This window comes from Cyprinodon tularosa, unplaced genomic scaffold (assembly GCF_016077235.1).
Source record: "Cyprinodon tularosa strain WSP-4 unplaced genomic scaffold, ASM1607723v1 ctg210, whole genome shotgun sequence".
Classification (NCBI taxonomy): Eukaryota; Metazoa; Chordata; class Actinopteri; order Cyprinodontiformes; family Cyprinodontidae; genus Cyprinodon; species Cyprinodon tularosa.
Genome location: NW_024038779.1, coordinates 1343137 through 1355749, shown reverse-complemented (window position 1 = coordinate 1355749; position 12613 = coordinate 1343137). Strand labels below are relative to the sequence as shown.

Here is a 12613-nt window from a genome sequence, read left to right as displayed (position 1 = left end):
ATTAAGCTGTATTGAATTCTCAAAATCATTTCTTTTTAGCAGCAATACATTGGGGCGCCATTGAGGGCTGCCCCCTTGCACGGGTGAGGCATAAATGCAATTTCATGGTGTGCAGTGTTCACTTGTGTGTGCTGTGTCACAATGACAATGGGAGTTGGAGGAGTTTCCCAAAGGGCTTTCACTCACTTCACATATTGTAAATGTATCATTAAAAACTATGTTGGTGTTAACTTTATTCATTCATGATGAAGTTTGACTCAATTACATTAAAGCTCCTAATATTATATCAATTAAACATGCTAATTAGAGCTATACAGCCTTGTTGTTTTCTCTAATGCATTTTAAATTCTGTGCAATTTATCTGTTTATCATGAGTTTGAACCTTTTTCCTGAGCATCACCCTTATATGTGAGTAGTTTATTTAACGCTCACATGCGAGTATCAGGATTATACAGGCAAGCCAAATCTCACATGTCCACCAGCTCACCTATGTTCTATGTCGCACCTTTCCTGATTTTGTTAAATTTATTTTTCCTGCAGACAGGATCATGCAGGCGTCCGTGAGGAGGCTATCTCTTGTCCCCCTGAGTGCTGTCCAGACTTGTCGAAACAGCACGACTCTGTTGAGTTCGGCGCTCCGCTTCCTTCCCCCCAGCATCCGCACCATCTTCAGTGAGACCGGAGTTTGGGACAAAGATTATCGAACTGAGAACAGACGGAGGGTAGAGGAATGGTGGCACCCGCGGATTATGAAGCAGTGGCAGAAGGATGCGCTGGATACAGTAAGCATGTTTATTAAAAACACAAAAAACACCGCCTAAAATTATGGTTACTCCTTGGTTTGTTTTCATACTCCTTAAGTATGTTTTTTTTTTTTTTTATAGTTTGTCAATTCGTAACCATAAACAATATTGGTATTTTGTTGGTGTTGTGACCAACACAAAGTGAAGGAAAAATTGCACTATTCAGGTTTTTTTAAAAATCTAACAAGCACAGACATTTGAATTGAGAAAGCTTCCTGGAGAGGTGGCGAAACGTCTTCAAATCTTGGAAACCAAGTTCAGTGGATATTTTTTGAATTTTTACAGAAAAAAGCACAGAAGGCTTTTGTACTTGCTTCTCTTTACTCTTATTGAAAAAAGTGCAAATATTCTGAAGACTCCTTAATCAGCATAATTCACCTGTTCTGTGAAGGCCTCAAAGCCTGGATCAGAGTTGGAGTCAAGAGGTTTAAGATCACTCTGGAGGAGCTATAGAGATTAACAGCGTTATAGGCAGGAAAACTTTATCCAGGAAACGTGGACGAATGTTAGACTACAGTATATTCAAGTTTTTACCGTCTGCATACAAAAAAAAAAAACAGTACAGGGAAACTATTTATCCCCATGTTGGAACATAAATGTGCAGCATCCTGCTGTCATGCTTTTCTCCAGCAGGGAACCTGGCCGGAGTCGATGGAAGGATGGATGGAGCTGCATGCAGGATGATTGTTACATGAAAACTTGGAACAGACATCAGACAGATAGGGACATCTGGACTCTAAAAATAAAGCTAGAACTGCACTACAGTGGCAAAAATCTAAGCAGATTCATTTGCTAAAATGTCCTAGTCAAAGTTCAAACCTAAATGTAAATAAGAGTTTGTGTGTATACTTTAGTATGGCTGTTCATGAAAGGGCCAATCAGAAAGAGTGTCAGATATTTTATGAAGAGTGGACATAGATTTCAGTCTCCATAGTTGAAGTAAACGTGGTTTTTTTTGGCTGAATATACATGGAAACTCTACATGTTTTAGAGCTTGCTGATAAAAAAAAAGCTTTGTTTTGGTCCATTGTATTAAACCCAAAGAAATATATTAAAGCCTGTAGCTATTATGTGACAACATTTTACAAAGTGTTGCCACTTATTCAGTGCAATCTGCATGTTTCCAAAAGCCTGAAGGAAAATAAACTCATTTCTAGAGCTCAGGGTTAGGACTTTTGTAGGTTTATTGTCTTCCAGTACAACAAATTTAACAAACCCAAACAGGAACAACCCTTCACTAACAATATTTAGCCTGTTAAGAGATGTAGTATCATCTGGTTAGGGGAAATGACAAGTACACAAATTTTTTTTAGCTTATGCATCTTGCTTAAGATACATTTTGTAGAAGAAAAAAGAAGTCAGTTTTTTTCAGCATGTTTCCAAATTGAAGCAAGAAAACATTTGATTTTCTTAACATTTCCTACAGATAAAACTGTCATATCTTCACCTGTATACCTCTGTAATCCTACTTTTAACAAAGACATCAGTGGAATTGGTGGAATAATATTTATTCCCTTGGAAAAAGCGATGAACAGCCCTAGTATAAGAGGCTTTTATTGTTCGGAATCAAAATCATCCTCATTATGGTTATCATCATCATTTATTGTCCCAAATAGGATCATTAGTTACCATCGTCTGCACACATGACAGCATAATGCTAATAAGATTTGTGGCCTCTTTTTATCGTCCTATTTATAAATAACAATTTTAACTAGATTCAGCTGCGAAGCTTTATTTTCAAATTAAAACTTAATGACAAACAGTTGTCTTATTTAAGGGTAAAAATACTGGCTTTTTATTCAAATTCAAATCATTTTAAGATCTTAGTAGGGCTGGATGATGCAACCAAAACTTATATCATGTACTATTTCCTAATTTCTGTTGATACCACATATTAATATTTACAAAATAAAAGCCTTACAAAAACTGCCAAGAAAGCCCATCAAATTCCAAACAATAATTGGCATGTATAAAAAAAACAATTTTGCCTTGTTTGTAAAACTAAGCCATTAAAATATTTTAGAAGTTTTTGCTTAAAAAAAAAACAAACAGAAAAAAACAACAACATAAAACTATAGAAATCCCAGGACGTCAGTCAGTAGCTAAAACTGTAATCATAGACTGCTATGTATATTGAAATAGTAGAAATGTGTTGAAAAGCATATTGTCATTATTTGATAAAATTGTATTGCGGGTGTAATTACACTGCATTAATGTCCAAGCCTAGTCTTTAAACGATAAACCTTGACTAAAAAAAAGGGGACACTTAAAAAAAATTTATTTGAGCATTTGAAAGATGATCCAAGCAAATATTACCAAGTCAACATCTGTTATATGCTAATAGACTTTTTTACTAAAGTAGAACAAAGTCTTTCATTGAATCCAAAATTGCTCAAATAAATGTTTATTCTCTTTACTTTTAATACGTTTCCTTCCTTTCAGTTGAATTGTACATTTAAGGTGGAATAAGAGTTTATGAAGACTAAAGTATTAAAGGTGTGTAAACTTTTTAAAACCACTATAAACATTTTTTAGATGTAGTGAACCCAGGTGGTTGCCTTTAAAGTGACCTTCTTTTTAGTGACTATAAAAGATGGCTGTCAAATGGTTCATAAAGCGAACTTCAATGGATCAATAGAGCGTTTTCATACGGTTGTCATTTTGGCCAGGGGAGAAGAAAGGTGAAGATATACTCCACAGTATGAAACTCGTGTCTCGCTGATACTGCCTCACAGGCTTTCTGAGGTGTTTAATAGAGTCGAGCCACAGTTAATAAACATTGTTTCTCCCTTTTTTTTGTTAAATCAAACATATTTTGAAAATAAAAAAGGGTGTATCTCTGAGGAGTTTCTGTTCATATCTGAAGCACCTTCATATGTTTTCTATTGTCTGATGACCAAGTTTGATTTCTTTCCCCTAATCTCGTACAGGCTCTTGGGTCCTTGCAGCTCATCTCAGCCCCGTAGCTCCAGCTGATTATGTATCCTAATGCTCTGACCGTGTGGCTGTCTTGGCAAAGCTGGCAGTGATTAAGTGCATTTATGACGGGGCGCTGGCTCTAATTAATTTATTGAAAAATTCATGAGTCAGGTTTCCTGTAATCACATATAGCTGGGTGGAAGTGGTCCTTGCCGTGCTGCCATAGAAACCGTGTTGTGATTGTAAAGCATCCATTATCTGCCGCCGTTTAGATGCTATAATCAGCCGCTGTACGAGCCTCATACAGTAGTACAGTCAGCAGCTCTCGCTCTGAATGTGTTGAGTTATTACTGCTGTCCTGACCTCATCCACTTAACGCCGTCTCCTCCACTCACGGCTCCCTCAAAGCCAGGCTGACGAGGAAAGAGAAACTTTGAAGCCTGTTACTATTATGGCTCATGTTTTTATGTTTTTCTTTTTTGTCCCCAGGATTCCAACAGGAAGAAATTTTATGTCCTCTCTATGTTTCCGTACCCATCAGGGCGCTTGCACATGGGTCATGTGCGGGTGTACACCATCAGCGACACCATTGGTCACTTCCAGAGAATGAGAGGCCATCAGGTATGTATGCTTTCTGCCCACACATATTTGCTATTATTACTCCATCATCCCTAAAACATGTAAGGCACTCTGAGCATCCAGAGCTGAATGCCATTCAGGGGTATCTCATGTTGTCGGGGTAAAAATATTCTTCCTGTGTCACACGAAGAACCGAGAGCCAATGGATTCCTAAAGCTTAGATCTAGGAAAGTATTTTGATCAAGTCACTAATTAAACTAATTTAAGAGGAAAATTGTTATTTGCACAATAGAGGTAAATAAGATATTGATTTTACAAGTTTTAAGGTTTCTTAACACTTTTATTTTTAGTTTGTACTATGAAATAATATAATGAGCTGTTTGCATTTGAAATCTTATGTTTACAAATATTTAATTAAAAGAAACAGTATCCTTCTCTCCAATCGTCTAAGTTTTTTTTCTTTTTTCTATACATCAGAAATAACAGCAATCTTTTTTTTAATATATAAGCAATTTGGCATTTTCTTTTATTAGTTTTTAGTAAAACTATTTGTTCAGTTCTATGACTTAAAGTGTTGTGGCAGAGTTAGGTTAGGAGTACCTCATGCTCTCATCTTTTCAGCTCTGCCCTCTGATTTTTGGATTCAAACCATAACGCTGTGATGACCACTTTGCTGAAATAAAGCTACTTTGTATCTATTTAAGCTTTGTACTTGGGATAATTATAGTTTGAAGAACCTTTTAGTGAGCGAGCTCTTATTTGATGTCTTAAAGTTATAGTGGAGGATTTCCGTGAATTTTTGAAAACAACACCCTCTCCACTATTTATATATATATAAAAAAATGGCACATGCACAACCCTGTTCCTGCTCCCGAAAGGGAACGCCTATTACGGTAAATGCGTGCAAGAGCGTGCACGAGCCCCTTTCTCCTTGTGCATGCTCTGTTTAAAAGATCACTCATCTCATCGATCATACAAGCTTACTTTCCAAAAGAAGATTTGCAATTTTTCACTATGTCAGACTCACTACCAGTAAGTGAAAATGGGGACGAGCACATAGAACGGCCTTATGTAAACATATCACCAGAATGATTGACAATTAGCAGGACCACTTACTTTGATTGTCCTCCCGGAAAAAGAACATCCCCCACTAGACCTTTAATGCGTCACTTCAATATTTCCAAATAATGTTGCCATCTAACTATTGTGATGCAAAATGCTGCCTTGTGTTCTTAGACTTATAACCATGAAACTGGTTGTTGGAAAACAATAAAACTCAAAGAGGAATAGTCACGCCTATGAAACAAAAAGACCAAAAATACTTCATACATGATGAATTATGGCATTACACCAAGCATCTCTCCTTTATGTATAGATCAACTTTTCTTTTAGCCTAAATATAATTCCAGGCATGATGAGCAAACATAAACAGGCGTTCGCCATCATCCAGATGCGATAATTGAGGCAGTTTTTTAATAGAGCCGGACCGTCCTCAAATGCCTCATGGTAAAGTGACAGCTTGACGTATTTGAGGATCAACCCGATCTACAGCAGCTCCAAATGAATCCTCCTCCTATCAGAACATCAAGGAAATTGGAAATTCCCTTTCTTACCAAACGCAATTGTGGAAAAAGTATGAGGTAAGGATGTAAGAACATGTACTCACACATCAATCAACTGCGTAGCATCATCTGAATGCCTCCGCAGCTTTAGCTCCTGACGTTTATGCCTCATCCGGACGCTACTCGAGGCTGATCCTCTATTTTTGGGCATTTTTACACTCGATCTTAGACTTTCTTCTTTCTCTTTACACCTCTTTAACCTTTTTTTTTTTTTACAGTTTGGTTATTCCCTCCACTAACTAAATAAAATTATATCAAGGGCTTAGATTTTAAATGTTATACTCCTGCAACTTTTGGAAGATTTTTCTACCCCTGATGTCCGTAATATTTCCTCATTAAACTGTTAAAATCGCCTTGCAGTCAGATGTCTGGCACATAAGTCAAAGCAGCAAAGCTAAAAAGCAGAACAGGCTGGAACCCAAAAGTCTGTTGTCTATTGCTGCCTTTCTGCTGAAGGTAAAATATTTAATAATGTTGCTTCTGCAAACCTACAGACTCTTATATCAGAGCAATTATGCAGTTATTACTGTACGTCAAGTTTTTATTGACTATTCTTTACAAAAAGCAGATTAAAGCTCTGATTACTGTTATTTGGATTTTTACAAAATTCTGTGAAAAGAACTGTGATGTAAGACAAACAAATCAATCAGCAAAGAGAAAAATCTCAAAACTAATGTTTGAGTCTTTTAATGACTTCTTGTGTCCTATTGGCTCATCAGCCCTGAATAGACCTTTGATGGGATCAGTGAGGCCGGGGCAGCTCTTACATCTGCTCAGTGAAAAAAAGCAAGAGCAAGTGAGTGACTCAGTAAGAGACAATTAACAGCTATTAGGATTTTTTTTTTTGTGCTGTTTTATTCGTTCTAACAATATATAAGTTACAGAGAAGGTTTTGCAAAGGCTATTAAAGAAGTTAACCTGATATCCTGATTTCAAACACATCCCATTATAAGAATGTAAGGTCAGATTTATGTACAATTATGGAACAATTATGAACAATCTTAGTTTATTATATCTATTTTGTCTAAATTGATGAAATGATCAGTTGTCTTCCCCCCGAGTCCTGGTCAGAGCTTTTATGGACAGGATGCAGCCAAAGACAGAAGGGGTCTGGTTTCACTACATGCTGGGGCTGTTTGCATCATACATTGTGGCCAGGACGAAGAAGAATGAGACGTAGATACAAGCGACTAAAATGATCTTTCTCTGCAGTTGGCAGGGCTCCCCCGTACAGATAGGGTGAAGAGTTTGGCCATCCATGACAGTCCAGGAGGGGAGTGATGGCCTAGTAGTAAGAGCAGTGCACTTGTGCTCTGAGAAGGTTGCAAGTGCCCGGTTCAACGTCCACAGCCTGCCCTCTGGGTCCCTGAGCAATACCCCTACCCTGAGCACTGCTCCCCGGGCGCCGCACAGTGGCAGCCCACTGCTCCCCAAGGGGATGGGTTAAATGCAGAGGGAAACCTCTCCAGTGTGAGATCAGTAAAGGTCAAAGGGGTCAACTGAAATGGCTTGGCCATCTGTTAAGATCCCCCTTTGATTGCTTCACTCCTGAGGTGTTCAAGGCATGTCTCACTGGGATGAGGACCAGGACACGATGGAGAGACTATGTCTCTCAGCAGTCCTATTCCCTCAAAGTCCGATACATAGGAATATAGCAGTGTATTGAGGTTCTTAGGAAAGCACACACAGACTCCCTGTTTTTTTTTATATCCTGCGCATGCATAAACACATAGCTCTACATAGTCTATAATGTTTCCTCATTTTTCTCCTCCTAGTTATTTATATATTATTGTAAAAGTCTAGTTCTGGCTAGGTTTGTTTACTATTGCTTGCATCAAATACAGTGCTTTGTTGTTTTTTGGTATTTTTTCTTTTTCTTTTTGTGCATATTTCTTTATTCTTTGTCGTTTTGTCCAAACTTGTATGTTTCAAAGCAATGGCAATCTAATGTCAGACAATTGATACCTTAGTTTATACAAAATTCACATTTTATTTCATGATTTCTTACTGAGGGATAAAAGCTTTCCAAACCTAATTAAACCACTAGCTGTGATTAAATGCATATATATATATATTTTTTTAGTTTAACCTTTTAAAAATCTAATTTAGCAAGAAATTTGTCATTCTAAAAAGTAAATAATCTAATAGAATATGTCCTGCTGTATACAAGTAATATTAATACACATTCAATTACAAGTTCAGGTAAGATGTTATCTATTCTAATAATAATTCATGAATTTATGTTATTAATAAAGTTAATGTAAACCTGTAAACTGCCCAGGGACAAAAAGTTTGACGAGTCGATACGTCAGCTGTTAGTTTTTTTTAGGAGTTATTGATAAATCTGGACATTTGTAGTTTAAAACGTAAAATATCTGATATATTCAAAAGCACTGTGGTCCTATCATAAATGTATTATATCATCTGCCTTAACAGTTAGTCAGTGGGCGGGGCTTTCACTGTAATGAACGAGGTGATTGGTCCTCGGTTTAGTTGCTGTGCAGGTTTAGCTTCCTGTTTGACGTGTAATAGTGAGAGTATTTCATGATGGATGGTAAGACAGGTGTTCTGAAATATTCATTATACATGATTTTAGCATAATTTTAACATTTCAAATATTAAAATGTGGGGATTTCTTCCCTCAATAGATGAATTAGAGGCTCAGTCTTTTTTCTACAGTCTCCTTAGATTATAGTTTTTTTTTTTTACATTTTTGGAGCTTTAATATGTTTTAGTGCCTTTGATTTATATTATATATTCAAGATAAGAGTTTTCTTTTTAGCTGTGTTGTATATTAACGTAGTAGCTCTAGATGTAAGGATTGTTAAAGTGTTGAGATGTAAATATAGCTTCATGTATTTTTCTTTTTTCAGTAGCTGTGTAAGTTAGGGCGGATCCATACTCTTGATTTAAAGCCCTCCGGTGTCTGAATAACCGGACTGCTTTAGTTCAAAGTGCCTGAGTCTAGAGCTGCCTCGGCTCTCTGTTTGATTCCACTTAAAGACTGCACTCCAAGCTGTGGCCGGTGCTGTAAGGTCAGGATCTGTGGGCTGTTTTCCAGGAACACACTTTCTGCTCAGATCTTTGCGTATCCCAACAGTCATTTAGCCAGACTGCAGCGTGGTATGTGAAAAGCCTGCTCTGTGTTTTTTGCTCCTTTGAGATTTTACATCAAAAATGGATTTTCCTCATCGCCTGCTGAGAGAGCGTCCTTTTTCTTTGCTGGTATTCTCTGAAGGAAACTTGGTTTCACATGATTGCTACCTGTTCATTGTGCAGGACTCTTTTCTTTCCCAGAGCATCTGTCTAAAGGCAAACACTGTTCTACTATATGAACAAAACTCCCCCCATGTGATAATAGAGAAATACACTTTCACCTGATGATATTCTGCTGGGTTTGGGGATGCATTGTCAACCTGTTTCTGATGCTTTTTAATTCTGTTTCATTGTGCAATTATAAAGTCAATATTAAAGCGTATTTTATGCTGAACTTGATGTTTTTATAGAGTGGATTACGGTCTGTTCAGTTTTTAACTACGATTATTTTAAATAATCACATAATCAGCTTGACTGTTTCAGTCCTACAGCACAGTTAAATCCCTCTCCTACTTGTTTGGACATAACAATAAGTAATAAAATAGTTCAAGGAGGAAACAAGAAAAAAAACGTACCATTATTTTAAGCTCTCGTCTGATCACATTTCTTAACCAATTAAATCTAACATTGTTGCTTTATGCTTATAATATGGTGGTTGTTATTGTTATAGGGGTTCGTCAGCACTTCTGTTTTTCATTATTAAATAAGTTTTCCACAGATTTATTTATTTAGAGAGTAAATGAGACACTCTTATAAAGTCTCCAGCACCCTGGTGTGCAAGTATGCAAACTTTAACTCACAAAACCTTAGCCAGTGTTTGAACACATAGAATGCAGTGTGATAATAGATTTGTGGTTGAGTTCTGGGGGGATCATCTTAACTATTTGTTGTTCCACATTCCAGTCTTTATGACCTCCTGACCTGACATCATGGTCGTTCTTACTTCTTGCTGCACATGCCTACCCTTTCTGTATCCAGTGAGCTTTAGTTTTAGTGGTGAATCAGTGCTTAATATGGCATAGGGTAATGTCAGTGTCTTCGTTTGCTGTCTTCCAGAGCTGTGTACGTCTGCAAGCACGTTTGATAGATATTCTCCCTGACAAGCAGAAAGGCTGATAGGATGGTCTCATGCATGTGCATTTATGAAAATGTGATTGCATTTCTTACCTACATTTCCAGTAAAAATAAAACATACATATACCTATACCTAATATTACCTCTCTGCAAATCACAATACCAGTCTCCCAGCTCTTCTGACCTATGTATGGAAGAGAATTGGGGCCATTAAGAAAAAAAACCTCCACTCATGAAAATATTTATTCTGACTGTAATCTAATAATTTAACTTTTTTGTCAAGTAATCCTGACTTTATCCTCAGATTTATGACTAACTCTTCTTCTTAGAATTCTATTATCAATCTCACAATTAAAAGTAAGTGCACTTCAGTCAAGCAGGAATTTAAAAAGTAGTCATCATTTTATAGAATAATGTTGAGATTAAAGTCGGAATTCTCAGAATTTTTAGAATAAAGTCTGAGATTAAATTTAGAAAACAAAAGCTTTTAAAGTTTTATTGAGTGGCCATTTTCATTATTTTTTTAAGGGCCCTACTCTACTTTTCCATCCCCACTTTTGGTGCAGAGGGCTGTGAATATATAAAACATTATTTTTTTTGTTGGTACTTCAGTGTTTCATATTCCAGTTTATCTGATTTTGACCAAATGAAAGGCCAGGATAGGTTTTTCTCTAAAATGTTATCAATTGAGATAGAAAACAAGTATAACAGCTTACAATAAAATAGTCACATAAACATGGACTCTTTTCAAGTATATACGCATCAAAAGCACTTGTGTACCCATAATGTTACACGCATCATTTAGAGTGTTTATTTTTTAATTATCATAGTCTGTCCTTGGAATGTGCTCTGCTTGTATTACCCCAGAGCTCAGTGAGCCGATAGTCTCTCAGCCTTATACCATCCGACATTCGGCTTTACAAATGAGGCCCCTGCAGTTACCAAGGATACCAATTCATCTGAAACATCAGACCCGTTAGAGTCCGCGCAGTGATCCTCCAGCCTTCGACTCATTGTCACTCTCTTTCTCTTCCACTTTACCCGCTCCTTCCAGTCCTGTGCTTTCATCTCGTTTTTCTCTCAGGGAGCAGAAAATACAGCCGAGTAGCTCAAGAGATGACTGAAAGAGACTTTTTAAGTGTGTGTCAAAGAGCGAGACGAAAGCACAGAAGTGTAGACGGATCATTTATGGATAGGGAAAACATAGGGGAGATTTTTAGTTTTTTGGAAGATTTATTGAGGTATGTTGGCTATAACATTTTATGCAGCTTCTACTCAGCGATTGATCTTCCTTTTTTATCTGCTTTAGATTCAGGTTTCAATAATGCCTCGTTATTCCAGCGGTATTTTTAGACTGAAACATTGCTTTTTTTTGTGAATTCTGAACAAAAAAAGACAAAACAGACAAAATAGTGTAAAAAGGGTGCCCCGGTTGCAATCTGAATTTTAAAGCCTTAAAAATCATTGTTGATAAAAGTTTGATGGCAGTGTAAAGAAGGTTAAATGAATATGTTTACAAGATAAAATAATAAAAATATTTGTATGATTATATTAATCCATCCAGGAGAACAATATATCCATCCAGTCCCCCATGTGTTTTTCTATACACAACGGCCTTATCTACAGCTTTATTAGGATGGCATAACTTGTTTAGACATTTTGTAGGCTGCTAAAAAGTGATTAGTGCAGAGTCTATCACTAGGCTAGCCTCTATCGAGAGCATGTCAGTGCCTACAGTAACACACATCAGCTTGCCTCCATTCTTGAGGACTCAGACCACAGAAGCATCCTTAGGAGCTTCAATAAACTGGTTAATAATAAGTTTAGCACTACAGTCATTTGTCATTTAGATAAAGAGAAAAGAACCAAGTTAACATCTTTGAAGAAAACCTAAACCCAGTTTGTTGCAGCATGAAGCCTCCCTGCCAACTTTAACTCTTGTTGTTCTGACTGGAGGTCTGAAAACCTCTTCCTAAGTAAACTGTTTAAAACGTGTTTAAGAATGAGGTGGTAGGCTGGCTTTGAATGTTTCCCACTGTTGCTTACATCATGTTTTCTGACAAAAGTCCAAATAAAAAGCCAGTGCTCATTGTTTTCAAAGCCTAACCAATGGAGAGATGGTCCAGAGTTCTTCATATCTGTAACAACATCCAGGGGAAAATTTTGTTAAAGATATAAATACAGCATGCAAATCAAATGACCAAGGTAAATAAATGAGCTTTATATGAGTCTAGGTGTGATTGCTCCTTTCGTTAATTTATAGGTGTTGAACCCAATGGGCTGGGATGCTTTTGGACTCCCTGCTGAGAATGCAGCCATAGAGAGAGGCCTTGATCCTGAGGAGTGGACCAAAAGGTGCTTACAGTAACAGCAAGACGTTTGATTTTTTCTTATTTGTTTGTAACTTCTTTCTCTGCTGCTTTCAGTAACATCCAGTCCATGAGGGAGCAGCTGGATAGCCTTGGGCTCTGCTTCAACTGGGACAGAGTAAGTAATAGCTCAGAAACTCTCTGCCAGATT

The 12613-nt window shown here is 37.1% G+C and overlaps 1 protein-coding gene across 2 annotated transcripts in view; it reads left to right on the top strand.

Annotated features, from left to right (window-relative positions):
- Positions 1–12613, top strand: part of lars2 (leucyl-tRNA synthetase 2, mitochondrial) — a 50519-nt gene that overhangs the window by 8761 nt on the left and 29145 nt on the right. Inside the window, exons 2-5 of one of the 2 annotated variants that reach the window (XM_038285470.1) lie at positions 541–782; positions 4212–4343; positions 12357–12448; positions 12520–12580. In XM_038285470.1, the coding sequence (XP_038141398.1) occupies positions 549–782; positions 4212–4343; positions 12357–12448; positions 12520–12580 (519 nt within the window). In that variant the 5' untranslated portion in view covers positions 541–548. Of the gene's footprint in view, positions 1–540; positions 783–4211; positions 4344–9026; positions 9047–12356; positions 12449–12519; positions 12581–12613 lie in introns of those variants that run through there. The other variant, XM_038285471.1, reaches the window with a different exon arrangement.